The 20,176-nt window shown below is 60.6% G+C and overlaps 1 protein-coding gene across 1 annotated transcript; it reads left to right on the forward strand.

Moving 5' to 3' along the window:
* Positions 1 to 362: 362 nt before the first annotated feature.
* LAMC3 (laminin subunit gamma 3) lies at positions 363 to 19,665 on the forward strand. Its single transcript, XM_057380065.1, has 28 exons — positions 363 to 808; positions 4,433 to 4,737; positions 4,929 to 5,059; positions 5,910 to 6,076; positions 6,611 to 6,799; positions 6,974 to 7,091; positions 7,173 to 7,271; positions 7,493 to 7,629; positions 9,057 to 9,173; positions 9,475 to 9,673; positions 9,873 to 9,985; positions 10,223 to 10,441; positions 11,827 to 12,015; positions 12,098 to 12,343; positions 12,855 to 13,008; positions 13,109 to 13,251; positions 13,336 to 13,514; positions 13,737 to 13,875; positions 14,275 to 14,480; positions 14,741 to 14,817; positions 14,930 to 15,064; positions 15,337 to 15,481; positions 15,598 to 15,759; positions 15,967 to 16,069; positions 16,181 to 16,380; positions 16,509 to 16,655; positions 16,845 to 16,944; positions 17,601 to 19,665. Exons 1-28 carry the CDS (start codon positions 436 to 438, stop codon positions 17,843 to 17,845), a joined length of 4,737 nt encoding a protein of 1,578 aa, XP_057236048.1. The 5' UTR covers positions 363 to 435; the 3' UTR covers positions 17,846 to 19,665.
* The last annotated feature ends 511 nt before the right edge of the window (positions 19,666 to 20,176 follow it).

Raw genomic sequence — 20,176 nt, forward strand, 5'->3', positions numbered from 1 at the left:
GTGGTGACCCCCACCAATWTAAGGAAAAAGCCTCATGTGAGGTATTACCACCACAAGCTCATTCCCRGGCCTGAGAAATGGAAGAGCTCAGCTACATCCACACATCTGAAAGTGAAAATTCCCTCTCCACAAGGATATCGAGGTGCTTTGAGGACAGAGCACTGCAGGGTCCTGTTTGTCCATCCCTACGGCCCGTGGACCAGGATGGCCTGCAGGGATTCCAAACCCCGCTGCCCTGGCTCGCATACGAATATTTTGACATTCCCAGCAGCTTCCACAAGATGGACCTCGGAGCGAGAGGAGGTGCCGGGTAGGGGGACCCGTCCCATCCCATCCCATCCCACCCCATCCCGTCCCGTCCCGTCCCATCCCGTCCCGCCTGCTGCCGCTCTGCCATCCAGAGCAGGCTCAGAGTCCGGCCAGGACAGCCCCGGCATGGCACGGCCACCCGGGCTCTGCCTGCTGGCCCTGCTGGGGCTGGGGCTGCGGGCGGGGGGCTCGTCCGCCTGCTGGGACCCGCGGGGGCAGCCCCGCCGCTGCATGCCCGTCTTCGAGAACGCCGCCTTCGGCCGCACCGTCCGGGCCACCAACACGTGCGGCTCGCCCCCGGAGGACTACTGCCTGCAGATGGGCGCTCGCCACGCCAGCGCCCTGTGCCACCGCTGCGACGCCAGCGACCCCCGGCGCCACCACAACGCCTCCTTCCTCACCGACTTCCACAGCCAGGAGGAGAGCACCTGGTGGCAGAGCCAGTCCATGGCCTTTGGCATCCAGTACCCCAACTCCGTCAACATCACCCTGCACTTGGGTAAGTGCCAGTGGCGGTGCCACTCAAGGGCAGGGGCTGCGGGTGCAGCGAGATCAGGGGGCAGAGATGGGGGGAGGATGCTCCTGCATCCTGCAGCTCTTGCTGCCTGCGCTGGATTAACCGCAGGACCCTCCCCAGGGCTTTTCGGGGGTGTACGGAGGGAGCTGCCCTCTGCAAAGCGCTGGAAGGACTCGGGGAGGCTCTGCCCCGTCCACCCGCCGAGCCCCAGCCCTYTGTGGGGTGAGGATGCCAGGAGCTGTGCTGCTTCCCAGCCAGCCATGCCCAGAGTGCCTGCTCTCCCCTTTACCCCGCGCTGCTTTTCACTGATGATGGAAATCAGCAGCGCAGGAKGCAGATGGTTCCTACCCTGGGAGAGCCTTGCCCGGGTAGAGCGACTACCACGGGTGCCAATCCCCTCCTGTTTCACCCCCGTGCGTTGCTCAGGGTGCCCGGCGTGTCTCGGGGTGCCGAGCTCCAGATACACCGTGCAAGCCCCGTAGGTTTCCCCAGCTGGYACCCGACCCTCTGTGTTTTAAATATTGCACAAGCCGCCCACTTGGAGGGTACTTAAACCCAAGGGGCATGCCTGGCATTTTAAAAAGGTTTTATAACATTTTCCTGCCATCTAAACTCTCCTGGCTGCTGGCCAGCGCTGTAAAATCTTCATTCTCTGCAGTCTCCTGCCATCTGCATGCCGAAGGCGGGTAGTGGAGGGGCTKCGGCTGGAGCTGGTGAGGGGACAGCCGAGCGTGGCGAGGGGACAGCTGAGTGTCGGTGTGGCACGGAGCCGTGCTGGCGGGACCCGGAGGGGTCGGGGTGGCACTGGAGGGTCCGTGCCTGCCGCAGCAGTGAGGCGGGAGCTGCCCGGCTGGCCGGAGGTCGCGGCTTTCCCAGCCCCCTGCGAGCGGGCGGACATCTGGCMCTGTCCCCGGGCTGGGCTCCCCGCCGGGCATGAGAAGCGATGCGGGCAGAGCCTGCCATCCTCCCTCCCTGCCCCGCCAGCCCTGCCGGAGGGGATTTGCCGGCCTCTTGTGCACCTAAGGTGGGCTGTCACATTGTCCTGGATCCTGGGTACGGACCACCCGAACGCAGCCTGGGTGGCTGGGCAAGCTGCCGCCGGGTGGCTCAGTGGCCACAGTCCCAGCTGGTCACAGCGACATGTGCGGGCTCCGCAAGCCCCGGGGCTTCCTTGCCAGTCTCTGTCCTCCTTCCAGCTCTTCCCTGGCTTCTCTGTGGTCCCTCTCAGACCCCACACTCGGGTTTCCTGAGGAGTCCAGTCCCTGTGACCACCCTGCCTGTCTCTGTTAACACAGCCCAGGCTTTAGCACTGCACTGAATTCATCTTCCAGTCTGTCCCTATCTCCCCTATGAGCTGGAGCATCCCCTGCAATGTACCCTTCTTCCTGCATAGCTCCTATACCTTGCCACCCTAAAAAGTACTGTTTTGGGGCTTGGCACATCATTGCCTGACCTTTCTCACAGTTGCCCTGTTCTTGTCCCAGCAGACTTTTTTATTGCTGCCTTGATGCTTTCATTCGCCTTAAGGAGGAAAAGCCCAACCGGGCCCTGCAATCCCCCAGAATGCAGCAGGGRCTGAGCTCTTGCTCCTGATCTCCACGAATAATTGGGTTTTTTTACCCATGTAGAGTGTCTCCCCAGCCTGCCTGTCTCTCAGTCACACATCTTGTAGATTCTCCAGAGTGGTTACCTGGGGAGCCTATTAAGTAAGACATGGGATGGCTTGGACAAGACCTGTGTTTACCTGCGTKCTGTTGATTGGCGTTAATTAGATTATGCTCCTTTAAATCTCTCCTCCCCACGAGGTTCCAGCCGTGCTGTTACAGTGGTTGGGCTTGCAGCTGGTCGATCGTCCCAAGTGTCCACAGCTCTTGCATTTGCCCTGTCAGACGTCAGGAAGGAACCCAAAATATCCGTGGCTTACAAAGGCAGCAGGCACCGGGGCTCCTCGGGAAACAATCTGAATGCCAATGGCTCTTTTTGGAGTGTCTASATCAGGCTGTATCTGTGTCTGTGACTCTGATTTTCCTGTGGGATGGGAGCCCGGGGCTGAGGTTTGGCAGGACTGGAGATGACAGGACATGTCGTTGACATGACTGTCCCACGTGCTTCTTTTCTCCTCTCCCAAATTCTCTTCTTGGAGGCCTGGAGCCTCCAAGGTGCAGGTGCACACTGTGTTTAGGTGGCAGCACATCTGGGAGAGCACCCAGGGGCCCTGGTGCTGCCTGTGCACCTCTCCCAGCATCGCTGTCCTGCAGCACATCTGGCTTTGGCCACCTCCTGAGCAGCAAAGAGGAGACAACAAGCTCAGACTGTTTTCTGGATCTTTATTTTTCTAAGGAGCAATCAGCTGATTAAAAAGCCTGTCTGGGAAAAGCACATGCTCCCTCATGTTGATTCTTGAGGAAAGTGAATCTCCTCCATCCCAAAATGGGGCTCCCCCAGCCGGGCTGTCCCCTCCCCTCGCCGGGGCCGCTCGGGGCAGGGGCGGTTTATTGACACAGCGCTGAGCTCCCTTCCTCTCCCAGAGGAAACTGCTCCGGGAGGTGACGGCCCCGACCCCGCTGTTTTGGCAGACATCCCCCTTGGGACCGCGCTGTCTGGGAACCGGCGCCTGCCAGGCGTCCCCCCTGCCCGGGCTGCGGGACAGGGGCACCCCCAATGTCACCAGCCCGGAGCGGCCCCGCAGGGAGAAGAGAGACACAAGGCGAGGGTGGGACAGCCCAGCTGCAGCCCCTTCTTGGCCCTCGCCACCTCCGGGTGGGCTGGGAGTGGGTCTGTCCCCCGCTCCAGGCGTTCTGCCGGGCTCTTCCCGCATCCCTGATGGGACGCAGCTGCTTTTCCCAGCGCTGGTAGCCGGCTGCCTCGGCTCCCCCGCAGCAAAGTCGCAGCACATACGCGACAGTATTCATATGGGCCCAATTAAAGGCTTGTTTTCCTAGTCCCGGAATAACCCCTCTAACATTCCCAACTCATTATCTTTTCAAATAAAGCCAAAACCTTGCAGCTAATTGTTTTGTGCTGTCAGGAGTGGTGCTGTTATGGAGCAATCCGGGCTTTGAGCTGGTCCTTCATCTCTGGCAATTAAGTGGGTCTGATGTTCACTTTGGTGTTTTCTCTTTTCCTTCCTGCTAATTCTTTCAAGCTCTTTCAGAGCTCTCCGGACGCCCCAGGGATTGGTGGCCTCTCTTTGTCTTCATCCCAGCAAAGATGGAAGCCATGCCGTGTCCCGGCACGCAGCTCCCTGGGAAGGGATTGGCCTTGATGCTTTCCAACCTTCCATCCCTGCAGCACCACTGCTCTGGGGATGCTCTCAGTGCTGRGAGCCTGACTCTCCCCCCAGCTGCTGGAGAGAGCCTGGACTTGGAACTGCCCGTTGCCTGTGCAATGCACCCATGCAAGGAGTGGGCTTTGTGGAGCTGGTTAGGATCTGGACAGGGTTAGGGCTGCACCAAGGAGGAGCTGGTTAAGGGCAGCTGGGTGGTCATTTCTCCATTTTTAGCTGTGGTGGGTGCCACAGGATGCTGCTGGGATAATTCAGGGTTAGGGTGGTGGTGCCGTGGTGCMCATCAGGCAGAGGTCACAGCCTGGTGGGTCTGTCCGCAGGCAAAGCCTACGAGATCACCTACGTGCGGCTCAAGTTCCACACCAGCCGCCCCGAGAGCTTCGCCATCTACAAGCGCAGCCGCGCCCAGGGGCCCTGGGTGCCCTTCCAGTTCTACAGCGCGTCCTGCCTCAAGACCTACGGGAGGCAGCCACGGCAGTTCCTGCGGCCGGGCGAGGACGAGCAGGTGGCCTTCTGCAGYGACGAGTTCAGTGACATCTCCCCGCTGAGCGGGGGCAACGTGGCCTTCTCCACCCTGGAGGGACGGCCCAGCGCCTACAATTTTGATGGAAGCCCCGCGCTGCAGGTGCCACCAGAGTAGGAAGGGGGTGGGTTCATGGACCCATGGGTTTTAGAGCACTGTTACACCCATCTGGGGTAAAAGCAGTGGTGATGTGCTGCACCCCTGCATGAAAAGGTGCAGGGTGTGTCCYGGCTGAGATGGGAGCTGGTGGCCCAGACCTCTCCACCAAGGTGCCTTCCCTGTGTCCCCTGCAGGAGTGGGTGACAGTCACTGACCTTCTCATCTCCTTGAACCGGCTCAACACGTTTGGGGATGACATCTTCAAGGACCCCAAGGTGCTGCAGTCATACTACTACGCCATATCCGACTTCTCTGTTGGTGGCAGGTGAGGGGCAGCCAGTTTGGGTTGAGGGCAAGAGAATGGCRGCCTCCCTGGACGTGTAGGGCTGGGGCAGCTGCTCCCCACCTCAATCTTGTCTGAATTGTGATCTCTGGGTCCAACTGCTCAAATGTGGTTTCCTCCATGTGTAAACTGGAGCTGGAAGTGCAGAGAGGGGTGATTCAACCTCCCAGCTGTACAGAAAGGTTGCCTGTTCCCCCACTAGCCCACTCCATGTGCCACGAGCTGCATTGGATTTGTCCCCTCCCAGCCCAATGGCTTTTAATGATGCCAGGGCTCATGTTGCTCTTTCTGTGACCCTGCTCGTTCCTGGGCAAAGTAAAAAGGGGGGCCTGAAGCTGCAGAGGCTGGTGGAAGAGCTCGAATCAGCATGGCAACAGGCAGAGAAGCTGGAGCAGCTGCCAGCRGGAAGGAGGGGCTGATGTGGGACAGAGACACAGGGGGCACCCACTCGGTGCTGCCCATGGGCTGTGCTGCACATGCCCATCCCCAGCTGGGAGAAATGGAAAATTCCCCCATCCCTGAAAGATCTGCGTGCCCCAGGCAGCGRGACTGGCACAGCTCCAGACCTGTAGCTGCTGTCCCACCCCCGGGGTCAGCAGCTGGAGCTGCTTAGCACGGGCCACCCTCTGCGTGTGACCTCCCCGCTGGCCCGGCTGGGAGCGCCTCGGGGACACGACGGGCGGCCTCAAGGCCAGCACAGCCCGAGCTGCTTCCACCCCACAGCCAGCCCAGTAGCAGGGTCACACACTGCACAGCCCGGGCACTGTCCCGCTGCTGCTGCTGCCCCACGCCGGCGCTCAGAGCGGTTCCCCCATGCCGGATCTCGCCACAGGTGCAAATGCAATGGCCACGCCAGCGAGTGTGCACCGGACGAGGCCGGGCAGCTGGTCTGTGTGTGCCAGCACCACACGGCTGGCATCGACTGCGAGAGCTGCCAGCCCTTCTACCAGGACCGGCCCTGGGCGCGGGGCACGGCCGAGGCTGCCAACGAGTGTCTCCGTGAGTATCCCCCGGGCTGGCTCCGTGCTCAYCTCGGTGCAGAGAGGGGTGATTCAGCCTTCCAGATGTACAGAAAGGTTGCCTGTTCCCCACTCGCCCACTCCATGTGCCACCAGCTGTATTGGATTGTCCCCTCCCAGCCCAATGGCTTTTAATGATGCCAGGGCCTGTGTTGCTCTTTCTGTGACCCTGCTCGTTTCCTGGGCACAGCAAAAAGGGGGACCTGGCACCTCCTGCCCTTCTTGCACAGGAAAAAAAGCACCTGCTCCATTTTGTAAGGGAGGAAAGGAGGATTTGTACCCCAGGGCTCCCCTTTACCGCGGCACTCTGAGGATTCCCCATTCCCTTTACCCTACGAGTGCCTCCACCTGCTGCGGGCACGGTTGCTGTGCCCACCTCCGCTGCCAAAAGCAGAGCCACTGCTGAAAGCTCACACTGCTACGGGGTCCCTCCAGCTCATCCGACCCCACGGGAGGTTCCTGTAACCTCCGGTGCCCCCTAATCCTGACCCGTCCCCCTGCCTCCTCCCCGCAGCTTGCAACTGCAGCGGCCGCTCCGAGGAGTGCTTCTACGACCGGGAGCTGTTCCGGCGCAGCGGGCACGGGGGACACTGCCGCAACTGCCGCGACAACACGGCCGGRCCCCACTGCGAGAGCTGCAGGCAAAACTACTACCGCTGGGAGCCGCAGGGAGCCTGCCAGCCCTGCCACTGCCACCCGGCAGGTGCGTGGGGCTGTGCCCAGCCGGGCTCCGGCAGCAAAACTACTGCCCCGGCTGGAGTTTGCTGGGAGGGATGGTTTTGGTGGGTTCTGCCTTGCTCGGGGTCTCCCCATCTTGCCCGTCTTGTGTCTCTGCCTGGCGGGGGTTGAGCCTCAGCGCTGGTCGGGGTCCCCACAGGCTCCCTGCAGCCCCAGTGTGACAGCTCGGGGACCTGYCTCTGCAAAGCCAACGTGACGGGCTGGAAGTGTGAGCGCTGCAAGGACGGCTACCACAGCCTCAGCGAAGGGGGCTGCAGGTGAGGAGGAGCCCGGCCCTGGGCGGGAGCAGCGGGAAGGGACAGGGGCTCACCCTGCTGCCTTCATCTCACCCCATCCAGACCCTGCACCTGTGACCCCGCGGGCAGCGTGGGCACCTGCGACCCCAACACGGGGCACTGCACCTGCAAGGAGAGGGTGGAGGGGCACCTSTGCAACAGGTAAGCACCGTGATCCTGGCATGGGGCAGAACCACTGTCCCTTTCCAGTCTGGGAGCAATGCCAGGTCTTGGTGGCAAGGCTGTGGGGCTGCATTCCTCTGGAGCACTGGGRCCGGGCTCACGAGGAGCTGTCACTGATGTCCCACCCCGGGACACCGCCGTGGTTCCCTGCAGCTCTGCCTGCCCTGTGCCACCTGCAGCTCTTTCCTCCCCGTGCCCAGGTGCCAGCCGGGCTGGTTTAACCTGCAGCCCCACAACCCCATCGGCTGCACCAGCTGCTTCTGCTACGGCCACTCCAGCGCCTGCAGGGCGGCAGAGGGCTTCGAGGAGACTCACATCCGCTCCGATTTCAGCCAAGGTACTGTCCCCCAGCCCCGGGAGAAAGGGAGGGTACAACTCTGCCAGCTCCACCCAAAAAAGTTTGGGAAGGATGAGGATTTGTCCCTCTTTGGGGCTGAGCATCCTCCTTTGGAGCTAACTGGTRGTGATGGCTGCAGAGGGCGTTCTCTGGCTTGCCCCTATTTTAGTGTTAAACCTCWGTTTCTGTCCCCAGCTCCATGGGGACAGGCTCTCTCTGTCTCCCCTTGCCATCCCTTCATGCCAATCTGCTCCTGGGGCTGTGCGTGGTTCAGAGAGGGCAATGGGGTCAGGCACGGACACTCCACCACACCAGGGACTGCAGGAACACTAAAAATCAGCCCTGAAAGATAAAAACTAACAGCATGGAGCCTGCTGAGAACTTTCCCAGTTATTCCCTCCTCTCCCTGCCCTCGGCTGGGATGTGACAGTGCTGCTGGGAGAGCGGGATGGGGTGAATTTGCCCGGCTGCTGGCAGGGCTGCGCTGGTAGGGCTGGATGCGTGCGGGATGCTCGGGGAAACCCTGCCATCTGCCGCGCATCCCGGCGTGTGCAGCCCCGCTGYGGGGACACCGCAGCCCCCGCCCGCCGGGACCCGCACCCCGCGGGGACACCGCACCCACGGCGGGCACCCCGCTCCGCTCCCAGATGGATACGGATGCGCCAGGCACGGGCTGATCCTAATTGCCGTTCAAAGGCGCTGCCAATTGCTGCGCTGCTGGAATGTCTTCCACGGCCTTGAAAATGAGCCAGGCTTTGAACCGTGCCTGTTTTTCCACCCTTCACACAGCCAATTTGGGGCTGCTCCTTTTGGGGCTGGTTTGGCACTCTCTGAGCTGAGATGTAACGACGGCACCCTCCTGAAGCCCTGCTCCCCAAAATGCTTCCCAGAGGAGGTGGATCAGAGGGAATTCTCTTTTAACGGGTGAAAGAGTCCAAACTGGGGATGATTTGATAACAGAGCACAGCCCACTTGAGAGATTTCCAARTGTTTGTCCTGCAGGGCTGGAAGAAATAACTAACCCTGGGGAGTGGGGGGGGAGTTTAACTGGTTTCTTAAGGAAATAAACTTAATGCAATTACATCCCTCTCTTCTGGGCTTCTCCAGCAGCTCTCCTCAGGCTTCCTGTGCTCTCCAGCCCCCAGTAGTGTTAGAACTGCAGCACACTCAGGGGGAAAAGTTTAAAGATAATAATTTCCTCCAACTCTAAGAAAATAAACAGATGGGGGGGGGGGGGGGGATGGCTGAGGCCACCCTCCAGTGCATGAGAGCACAGAACCTGAGTGGGGCAGGGTGTCACAAAGTGCTGGCCCCTTCCAAGACTCGAGAGAGTTTTGGGAGGAGGGAGTGAGCACCCTGCTGGTGCAGTGCTGGTGGGGACTCACTGCTCCCTCAGCTGTGCTCTGTCACTGTGTGCTGTCACACAGGGYTGGAGGGCTGGGCTGCCAYGGCTCCAGGYACCACAGACCTTCCTCTGCGCTGGGCTGGCGGGGAGATCATCACCGASTGGGATGGAGAGGAGCCAGTGGATTTTCTTGCACCAGGTATTGTGTGTGCTGGGWCCCTGGGGAGCTGCTCTGCTGTGAGRGCCCCTGRTGCTCTCATCCCACTGCTGTGSTGSTGCAGGARGCACTGGGYTCCATCCCAGAGATGAGTGTGTTTCTGCGGCAGAAGGAGGTGGGGGTACTGGAATAGTGACCAGGACACGGGGAGGGCAGGTTGGAGCTGGCTCTGCTCCAGGAGGGTGACTGTGGTTTGTGCTGGTGCTGATGGGAACAGGAGTGCACTGCCAGTCCTGGCACAGCTGGTGCCTCCATTCCCTACTTTGCTCCTCTTCCCTCGCAGAGAAGTTTCTGCAGAACCAGCGCCTCAGTTACGGGCAGCTCCTGTCCCTGCTGCTGGGAGTGGAGGAGAATGGGACAAGAACAGAAAGCAAGGTGTCCCTGCTCCAAGTCCAGCTCGTGCTGGAGGGTGAGGGGATGGAGATCACCATGGCCAGCAGCAAGAGCCAGCCCCAGCACGGAAAGCAGGTTGTCACCTTCAGGTACCCATCACAGTGTTTTGGGGAGCCTCAGCGGGGTTTAAGGCACAGTGCCTGGGCTGCCCTMTTCTGGGGGTTCAGCCCCACTCTCTGCCCCCTCGGGGATGTAACTGAGCTGCCCCCGGGTCCCAGGGAGCCAGTGTGTCCTGCAGCACCTGGCTCGGGCTGGCCCTGTCCTGCCTCCCACTCTCCTGTCCCACAGGCTGCACGAGGCAGAGGAGGGTGTGGAGCCTTTGCTGTCGGCCTTCAGCTTCCAGCGCCTGCTCTCCAACCTGACCTCCCTCCGCCTCCGCGTGAGCCACGGCCCCGGGAGAGGTGGGTGGCTCCASAAAACATCCCCATGGGGACCGGGCKGGAGACATCGAGGCAGCATCAGRCTCYYKGGGAYGRRAGGCAATGCAGGGGGRAACTGAGRCAGGGGCTGCCTCCTCTCTGTGAACAYCCCTGTGCTCTCCAGGGGGTGTTTTGGGGTTTCCTGTGCCTGTCTGGAGCGTTCCAGAGCAGAGCAGGGGAYATGCCATCCCACTCCCACACCGCTCTCCCCTCTCGCAGGCAGGCTATCCCTGAGCAATGTCCAGCTCTCATCTGCTGTCCCCGGSCCGGGGACACGGGCAGGCTGGGTGGAGGAATGCACGTGTCCCACGGGATACACCGGCCAGTTCTGCCAGTCCTGCGCACCCGGATTCAAACGGGAGATCCCTTTCGGCGGCCCCTTCGTCAACTGCGTGCCCTGCACCTGCAACCAGCACGGGGACTGTCACCCCCTCACAGGTGGGCACCCCCAGCCCCTCCACTCACCTGTCGCTCCATGCAAAATCTGTGTCTTTGCTTGTTCTGAGGGATGCTGGAAGCCATTGGTGAGGCTGTGGTTCCCAAAATTTGCAAGGTGAATTGCTTGGGGGGTTGTMGAGACAGAGTTCATAAAGGGCAAAGATAAAGATAATTGACGAAGTGCAATAATTGTGGTAATTTATAATTAGAAGGGCATTTTTCATGATACTTTATGAGCTTTCAGGAGGAGAAGGGAAGGATGCTGGTCCTCCAAGGTGTGGAGGAACAGGGCTCAGGGCAGCAGAGATGGTTTTGCTAGGCTGGGTCTCACAGGCAGCATCACTGCCTGATGAAAGGAGCAGGACTGGGCACAGCCATAGCATCTGCAAACTGAGGTTGAACCTGAGCAGAGAAACAAGGGAGAAAACAGGAGAATATAGCAGTGCCAGCCTTGAGGAAAGACACCAGAGCAGCCAGCTTTTGTGCTGCCAGCCCAAGCCCTCTGTGGCTGGTTCTCTTCACTGGGGAGCAATAATGCTGTATGGCCGGCACAGAGAGGGCTGGAGGAGGCAGAGCGCTCAGCAAATGCCCCTGCCCTGCCCGAGAAAACACAGCAGCAGCTCTGCAAACCCGCCCTCATCCCCGCCGACTGCACAATCCCCAGGGATGGRGCCAGGCTTTTGATGTTCCGGCCCGGGCGCTGCCAGCCTGCGCACTTCCTTTRGTTTATTTTTCCACTTCTTCCTGCCACTCTCTTCTCCTTTCTTTTCCATCGTCTGACTCTGCCTGGATGTGGGGAAACTGGAATAACACCCCCTCCTGCGCAGCCTTCCTGGTATGACCCGACCCCACAAAACACGGGGGAAAATCCTCCCCCCGGCTTCTCTCTCTCCAGCAAAGCAGAGCATCTGTCTGGAGGTGGGGGGTTCCTTGAGCACCTTCCTCCTCTTCCTCCCTCTCCTCCTCACAGCCCGTTTCGGAAGGCTGACTCACCGGCTCGGCTCGCTCTGGAGGAGATGCTGCCCGGTGGGTGCCGGGCCGGCTGCTTGTGTTTTCCAAGACAGGCTGGGAAGGACGCGCCTCGCCGCTCCGAAATGTGTTGTGGATTACGGCAGGCGCCGGCAGCCTCCGCACACACTGATGTGCCAGCACAGCCTTGTCCCCGCTGTGGCCTCCAAAACCTTCTCCCTTGAGCAAAGACAGGGCAGGGAGGGAAAATGTCCCGAGTACTGGTTGGAGATGCGCAACCCCTMGGCTGGAGCTGCACATCCCTCTCGGCACCCGCTGCGCCGCGGTCAGAGCTGGGTTCTCCATCCCTCCCGCAGTCCCTGCTGTTATTCGGGGTTGCGTTTTCGCGGACCCTCAGCTTTATTTCCTCCCCGCAGGGCACTGCCAGTGCTTGCACAACACAGAGGGTCCCTCCTGCGAGCGCTGCAGYCCCGGGTTTTACGGCAACCCCTTCGAAGGGCGCTTTGATGACTGCAAGCCGTGCCCCTGTCCCGGCGGCTCGCCCTGCACCGAGGTGCCCGGCAGCGGGGAGGTGGTCTGCACCCACTGCCCGCCGGGGCAGAGAGGTGAGGCTGGGCGTGGGTGGRCACAGGGGCTGTGGGCAGCGCCGGCACGGCTGCATCCTCCCCACCCTTTCACCTTCCCCAGGAAAACGCTGCGAGCTCTGCGATGAYGGGTTTTTCGGGGACCCCCTGGGGCAGAGAGGACCCGTGCACCCCTGTGAACCCTGCCAGTGCCACGGGAACGTGGATCTCAATGCCGTGGGCAACTGCGACCCCGTGTCTGGCCGCTGCCTGCGCTGCCTGCACAACACGATGGGCGATCACTGCGAGAGGTGTCGGCCGGGCTTCTACGGGGATGCGCTGGCTSCCGGCCCCGCTGGGAAGTGTGCACGTACGTACCGCCCTGGAGATAGCTCACTCGCAGCCAAAATCCTCCCAGCAGTGAAGGGGAGGGTGGGAGGGGCTGCCCTGCTGGTCTAGGTGCATCTCAGTGCTGGGAGATGCACCCCGGGGAGATGGGGGTGCCATCCCACACCTGCCCAGCCCACACCTCCTGAGAGGTACAGGGATCTCCCCTTCCTTCCACCCATTTCACTGCTCTGGGAACCCTCTGCTCCCCCAGGGTGCTGTGACATGCTGGGTGGGTGCAAGGAGGTCCCATCATCCAACCTGATGGATGGTCCAGGTTACCCCCAMGTGTTCCAGAATGTCCTTTGCCTCTTGCTCCACGGCCATCCTTCCCCAGAGATACTCTGGCCTGGGGGGGCTCAGCCTCTCAGAGCCCTGTTTGATGGGAGAACATGGCTCTCCACAATGCCAGGAGCTCAGCMCCAGTGCCCCATTCCCGCAGTCCTGTCCAGCAGCCCCACACTGAGATTTAAGGGTTGTTTTGTCTCCCGTAGCTTGTGATTGCAACCCCAGCGGCTCAGACCCGAGGCTGGAGGGCTGCGATCCCAGCACAGGCCAGTGCCACTGCCTCCCACACGTGACAGGCAGGGCCTGTGGGCAGTGCCAGCCTGGCTACTATGGCCTGGAGCCCACCGTGGGGTGCAAAAGGTATGTGGGACACAGCRTGGGGCTGCCAGGGGACAGGAGCARCTCCCTGTTCCCAGYTCTGCTCTCTGCATTGCTCATGACCCTCYGCTTCTCGTGCCAGCTGTGAGTGCCACCCAACAGGGTCACAGGAGAGCGGGTGCCACGCACTAACAGGGCAGTGCTCCTGCCAGCCGGGCGTCACGGGGCAGAAATGCGACCGATGCCAGCAYGGATTCTTTGGCTTCTCTGCCAGGGGCTGCCGAGGTAACGGGGATGGGGACTGCATCTCTGCCCSTAAAGCAGGGCTGGAACCCTGCTTTGTGTGACACCTTTCTGCCACCACCGCAGCCTGCAACTGCTCCCCACTGGGCTCCATCACCCCACAGTGCCACGAGAACAGCACCTGCCTCTGCCACCCTGGCTTCGTGGGCTACAAGTGTGACCAGTGCCAGGYCAACTTCTTCCTTGACCCGCTGAGCTCCCGCTGCCAGCAGTGCCCTGCCTGCTATGGGCTGGTGAAGGATGAGGTACGGTCTGTGCGCTGCTGAGGCAGGCACAGCACCCCAAACCCTGCCCAGCACCCCAAACCCTGCTTGCCAAGGCAGGCACAGCACCCTAAACCCTGCACAGCACCCCAAACTCTGCACAGCACCCCAAACCCTGCACTGCAGGCAGGCACAGCACCCCAAACCCTGCACAGCACCCCAAACCCTGCACCACCTCACTTTCCCCCCGTGCCCTGCCCACAGGCTGACAGGCTGAAGGCCAGGCTGCAGGAGATGGAGGAAGCRCTGCAAAAACCAGGCTGTGACGCCYRCCCAGGCCAATCTTCCATGCTGGGAGATGCACCCCGGGGAGATGGGCTGCCCAGCCCACACCTCCTGAGAGGTAYRGAGGGGATTCCCTTTCCTTCCACCCATTTCACCCCTCTGGGGACCCTCTGCTCCCTCAGGGTGCTGTGACRTGCTGGGTGSGTGCAAGGAGCTCYSAGGTGAGTGCTGGTCTCAGTGTGGGTGATGGGTGAYCTGGGGGGAGGGCAGTGGAGGGGATGTGCCTTTGTGGGAGGACAGAGCACAGCAGGGATGGTCACACCCATGAGGTCTTGGAGCAGGCAGGAATGGACATTATTGGGTGTCCTTTGGGTGCTGAATTCCTGGGTCCCTCTGAGCACCCAGAGGGACTGCATTCCCCTTTCATCATTAGGTGTGAGGCAGAGGGCAGCCCCACAGGTGAGCAGGCAGCCCTGAGCCACCCCAAAGAGCAACAAGCTGCTTGTRCTGCCCACAGGTGCCTGGGCCACCCTCTTGGTGCAGCTGGGGCAGCTGGCAGGGGCACTGAAYATTGCACAGGGCCGTCTCACCAATGCCAGCCGGGCCAGCAGCTGCTCTGAGCACAGATCYTCCAAGACCTGCATCCTGCTGTCCGAGATCGGGGCTGTGCTGCGCTCAGCACAGCGAGAGATCCTGCACGCTGCAGACACCCTGGCTACCATGGTGAGGGCTCTCAGTGCCCTGGGCTCCTCAGGGGCTGGGGGCAATCCTGGGGGCAGTAGGATGTGCCCCCCAGGACTGTTGGAGGGGATGTGAGCAGCAGAGTGGGTGAACAGGAATGTAGGTATGGCCTCCTTGCAGCCATTCAGGAGGAGCCATTTTCCTTGCTCCAGCCCTTTGGAAAGTTCTTGAGGTGCTGGGCTGGCTGGGTCTGGGGGTGCTGCTCCCTGCTGGAGTTTCACTGCTGCTGTTTGTGCTCCAAGGAGATTCCCCAGGAAATCCCGCAGCAGCCCACAAACTGGAGCCGCTGGGCACTGGAGGCTCGGGCTCTGTCCAAGAGGTAGGGGAGGCTGTCAGGGGAGGCTGTCAGCCCATCTGGGGGTGCAGGGGGTCACTCCTGTGCCAGCAGGCCAGTCCTGATACCCTCTGTCTGGGTGTCCTTGTCCCTGCAGCCACGAGGACGCTGTGGCACAGGTGGAGGCCGTGGTCAGGAGGGCTCTGCGTGCGTCCAGATCCAGCTCYGAGCTCCTGCAGGACCTGCTGGAGGGGAACAAGACACGGGAGGTGCAGCGTGAGCTGGAGGCTGGGTGAGGGTCTGGAAGGGCAYCACAGCCCCCTTTCCTCTGGCCAGGTTCCTGTCACAGGGGTCTGTCACAATGATTTTGGCATCTGCCCAACAGGGATGTGCTGAGCACTGTGAAACTCATTGCACTGCAGTGTTGTGAAGCAGAGGGGCAGGATGGGGATGTTTTAGGGAAAGGCCCAGATTTTCCTGCTGAAATTCCTGATCTCTAGTTGTCCTCTCCATCCTCTGAGGAACCAGAGGGCCCTGGCTGACCRCAGTGTCCTGTCCATGTAGGTATGAGGAAATCCAGCGGGCGCAGGAGGAGCTGGGTGCTGGCGTGGCAGAGGTGGCAGTGGAGGCCAGGAGAGCTCTGACAGCYGTGGAACAGGCACACGCTGACCTGGCCCAGACACTCCTGCAGGTGGCTGCTCTGGGGCAGGTGAGCAGCACCCAAACTGCGGCTCCTGCTGGTATCCCCACCTCCAGCTTTCCCCAGAGCTGTCTCCTGAGCTGGGAGATTATCTCATGGAGCTTTTGGCATCCCTGACCCTGCAGCAGGTGCTGCCAGCACAGGCTGGAGAGCTGGCACAGGAGCTGGCAGCGCTGGAGCAGGCAGCAGCAGCCCAGGAGCCGTTGGCTCAGCAGGCTGTGGAGRCATCCCACACCCTGGCAGCCGGATTGCGCCTGGAGCTGCAGAGGACTCACAGCTTCGAGCAGGTAATTGCTGCTCACTTGCATGGGGAGCCCATCCCTGCTGCTCCAGCAGCTTGAGCCAGGGATCTGGCAAAGATTGTTTTGGGAGAAATCTTTCCTTGGGCTCCCAGATGTCCCCAGGAGCTTGCCTGCCAAAGAGGAGCAGGTTGAGACCCACCTTTTCTAGTTCTTCACCCTTTCCCCAGCCTCACTCCTCCTCTCCTCTCCCAGCTGCGGGACCGGGCTGGCACTGCCCTGGACGTGGCCACCACGGCTGTTTCTCAAGGGAAAGCTGTGCTCTCTGATGCCGATTCCCTCCTGGCCAGCTTGGAAGGTAAAAGSCACCAGTCAGAGTATCTCCAGCCACAGCTTGGCTGTCACTGTGCTGGCTCTGGGTGACAAGGAGAGAATTGGCAGTTTGGTGACAGCCAAGTTGTTCCCACAGGCATGAAGAAGGTGCTGGGGCATCGGAAGGGTCAGGCTGCCCTGAGGAAAAGGATGGCCACTGTGCGGGACAGAGTGATGGTGGATGCCCAGAGGAGGATTAAACAGGCAGAGAAGACACTGGGAAACTCCCTGTCCATTGCCACTGCAGCCCAGAGCAGAGCTGGGCAGGCTGAGCAAGTTTCTGCAGAGAGTGCCAAGGTGCGAGCTGAGGGATGTGGGGGMAGCTGCTGGGCACGGCCAGGCTGGCAAACAGGAGCAGAGCCCAGACTGCTGCAGGCARGGCTCAGTGTCCCCAGGTGACTGCTGCCATCCCCATCTCTCTGCAGAGGGCACGGGCTGTGCTGCAGGAGAGCAAACAGGCCCTCAAACACGCCAGCCAGCTCGCCACACGTGCCAATGAGACCCAGTGGGAGCTCTCCCGGCAGGAGCACATGGCTCAGAAGCTATGGGGAGACCTGGAGGAAGCACAGCAGGTGAGTTGGGTCCCCTCGGGCAGGTTGTGTTCTACAGAGCCCAGAAGTGGTTTTGCCCATGCCCCAAAGCATAGGGAACAACCTGGTTTAAAAGCTCCTGCAGGGACAATGCTGTGGGGATGTTCCTGGGATCTCCTCGACCCAGGAATCAGTCAATGGTGTCTCTGATCTGGGTGTCTCTGTTGGAAGGTGGGGTCAGAGGTGAGTGAGATGGCAAAAAGTCTCCAGGAAGCCCGGGGCTCACTCATGTCAGACATCAAGACCCTGAAYGACCTGCTGAACAGCCTAGGTGAGACCTGGGGGGAAATGGGGTGCAGGTTCCAGGGAAAGGACTGGGCTCTCGGTGGCCAGAGCTCTCCTGCTCACTGGCCCCCTGCTTGCTGGCCATCTAGGCTGAGCTGCTGTCCTTTGGTGGAGATCACCACGATCTCAGCAGAGCTTCTTTAAAGCTCAAGTCTTGAGSAAAAGCCTCATGAAGGGTGAATTGAGGCTTGCTGAATGTGTGTGCTCATGCCTAGCCTGGGTACACTGATCTCTCCTGGGATCCTCAGGGGGGCAAGGCTGGCAAAGTCCCCTTGGAGCAGAGGGCTGTGCTAGACTGGGTTTACTTGTTGTTGCTGATTGGTTTTTCTCCAGCTCCTCCTGTTTTGATCTTCTGGGTATATTTCTGTGCACATCTCTGAGCATTCCAGGACTCTTTCATCCAAGAAATTTTGCAAAAAGGTGGAAATGGTGACCCATRTGTAAGAGAGAGAAGTGCCCAGGCCCTGCCTGGGGCCACAGCCCTGTTTGCTTATCTGTGATCAGTGAGAAGCTGCAAAGCCTCCATGCCCTGCTGCACCCACTCCCTATAGTTCACCTGGTGACTTTATCACCATTGACTATATCCAGGACCTCCCCTGCCCAGGTCTCTGCTCTCATTCATGCTCTCTCCCCCATGCCCAGGCAAGCTGGAGCAGGTCACGGAGGTGGACGCAGTGCTGAGCGCCGGGAGGCTGCAGCTGGAGCGGCTGTGGCTGCGCCTGGCCACGCCGGGCCCCCTGGCYGGCCAGCTCAGCCGGCTGCAGCAGGAGGCAGCACGGCAGCAGGAGAAGATCCAAGCGTTTGAGAGCGACTTGGCTGAGATCCGGGCTGACAAGCAGAACCTGGAGGACATTCTGCGGAGCCTCCCCGAGAGCTGCTCGCAGTGACGGGTCCCCACCGTGCCCCACCCCCGCACGGGGGAGGGCAGAGGGAAGGACACTYTGCATTCCCCAGCATCGATCCTCCCACTGCTCCTCACACTGCCCTCTGTTCACTGTCACACCCCAGGTCCTTCTCCACACCCGTTCAGGCTCTGCATCCTGAGCACTCTGCAGCATGAGTCCAGCCATCACCACTGCCCTAGGGACAGGGGACACCCACCTACCAGGGACCTCCGATGTTTCTGTGCAGGATGTGGAGCCATCCCAGGGCTGGTCTCTCACTGCAGAGTGAACAAAGGATCCTCACAGATCTCCATCCTTCCATTCCCACCGCAGCACGATGCACTGGGCAGGAACAGCTTACCAAGAATGTAACATACCCAAGCTATACTGCCCAGCAATCCCTCCTGCCCCAGGACATGAGAGAGGCTCTCTCACACGTGCTGGAAGCTGGTCCTGCTGCACAGCACCCTGCAGTGTCATGCTGACGGGCTGTGGYCACAGAGGTGCAGAGAGGAATCCCGGTGAAGCCAGGCAGAGCTGTTCACCAGAGGGCATACAGCTTGCCTGCTTCCCAGGGGAAGGGAATTCACAGCAGGGAGGGCTAAATGAAGGAGCAGAACCAAAGCAAAGATGGATCCTCACCCAGCTCCTGGAAGGCAGGTGGGGCATCCTYAGCACTGCTTCAGTATGAGAGGAGTTCAGTTCTTGCTGCTCCCCTGCTCCAGGGCAGCACAAGGCCACAGCTCCTTGTATCCTGTCCCATCTCTTCTTGCCTCACCAAATGTCACCAGGCATGGCTATGAACCAGCCAGCTGCCACCAGTCCCCGGGGCTGGGTGGCATAGAAAGGGAAGGGAGGTGTGAGAGAAGCAGTACCCACAGCCCCACACAAGCACCCGTGCCCCAGTGGAGAGGAGCCGGCTGGTGGCACCAAGCTGTGCAGCCAGTGGGGAATGGGTGGGGAACAGCTGGACACYCGCTCCTGCCTGTGTCACTCCCACGGGTGGCAGAGGTCAGTGGCTGTATTGCCTTTAAAGGAAAGGCATTTATGTTCCCCTGTGCTCCCATGTGGGCTGGGCTGCAGGACAAGCCAGGTCCTGGCTCAGCCCATCTTATGCTGGCTGTGCTGTGACTCCAGGTAGCTGAAGTCATTCCCATAAGACCAGAAAGGAATCCCCAGGCTGGATCTTGCTTCATTTTTTTAACCGGTTTTACCTATATTTTTCTGCTCACAGTGCTGCAAATCAGGTTTGCTAAAGTCTTGTGTAATTTATGTAAAAYTGCTGTCATCGATGTTGAATTCCCCCAGCAACATTTTTGGTGGGTCCAGTGGCCTGGAAGGAACACAGGATTTTCCTACTGAGAACAAAACCATTGCTCTTCTAATTCTGCACAAAAGCTGCCCAAGGAGTGGAGTGCCAGAGCTGCAAGGCTGTGGGGGTGTAATGACAGGGGCTCACCTCCTGCTGCCCAAGGACAGCTCTGGGAAAGTAAAACCGTGGAGCAGTGAGAGCACAGCGTGATCCAGCTCGGCCAGAGGCAGGGAGCCATGGCCACTTACTGTCTCTCCGGGAGGACAATTACACATCCCCTGTGAACACACAAATTTGCTGCTCTTACAGAAATGTCAAGCCTCTGCTGTGTGCCTGCTGCTGAAGATGTGGTTCACACTCCCTCCTGCTCCCCCTGAAACTCTGTTTTTAGCTGGTGCCAACCTGCCTAGAGCTGTATCCATTAAAAATTCCTAATACAACACATAGCTGCCCATCCCGAATGTGTGGCGGCAGGAGAGCACACGCGGTACCTGCGCTTGGCTGCTTTTAAAGAGCAGGGGTTGAAATGCGGCYGCGTTTGGGGTAGTGAGGGGCAAATGTCTGACAATTCCCACTAAACTCTGCGTTAGTAYATGTTTTTAACATAAGGTGTCAGGCTGAGACCGCGGGGGCGTGCGACCCGGGCCGGGACCGGGTCATCACCGCGGCCGTGGCTGTCCCKCGGCTCATCCCTTTTCCCGCTGCGGGCGCTCCAGGGTTTATCCAGCACCTGCGAGCGACTGTGCCTTATCGCCCCTGTCTCTCTGCCGCCGGTACCGGTACCGGCGCGGCGATGCCGCACCCGGGGCGGCTCCGGAGCGATCCCCGCTGTCCCGGGGCAGCGCCCGGCGGGCGGTGCGAGCAGAGGGAGCCGTTCCCTTCTCTCTGAGGCAATGCCTCCCCCGTTCTCGGGCACTCGGAGCMCGCCGCGGGTACCACGCTTGCCGTCCCGGAGCGATGCACACTCCGCCACCCGCCTGCTGCCAGCACCGGGCGGAGAACGGGTTAAGGGCGGGGGGCGG

Source organism: Malurus melanocephalus, unplaced genomic scaffold (assembly GCF_030028575.1).
Source record: "Malurus melanocephalus ecotype Western Australia unplaced genomic scaffold, MMel_1.1 scaffold_435, whole genome shotgun sequence".
In the NCBI taxonomy this organism is placed as follows: Eukaryota; Metazoa; Chordata; class Aves; order Passeriformes; family Maluridae; genus Malurus; species Malurus melanocephalus.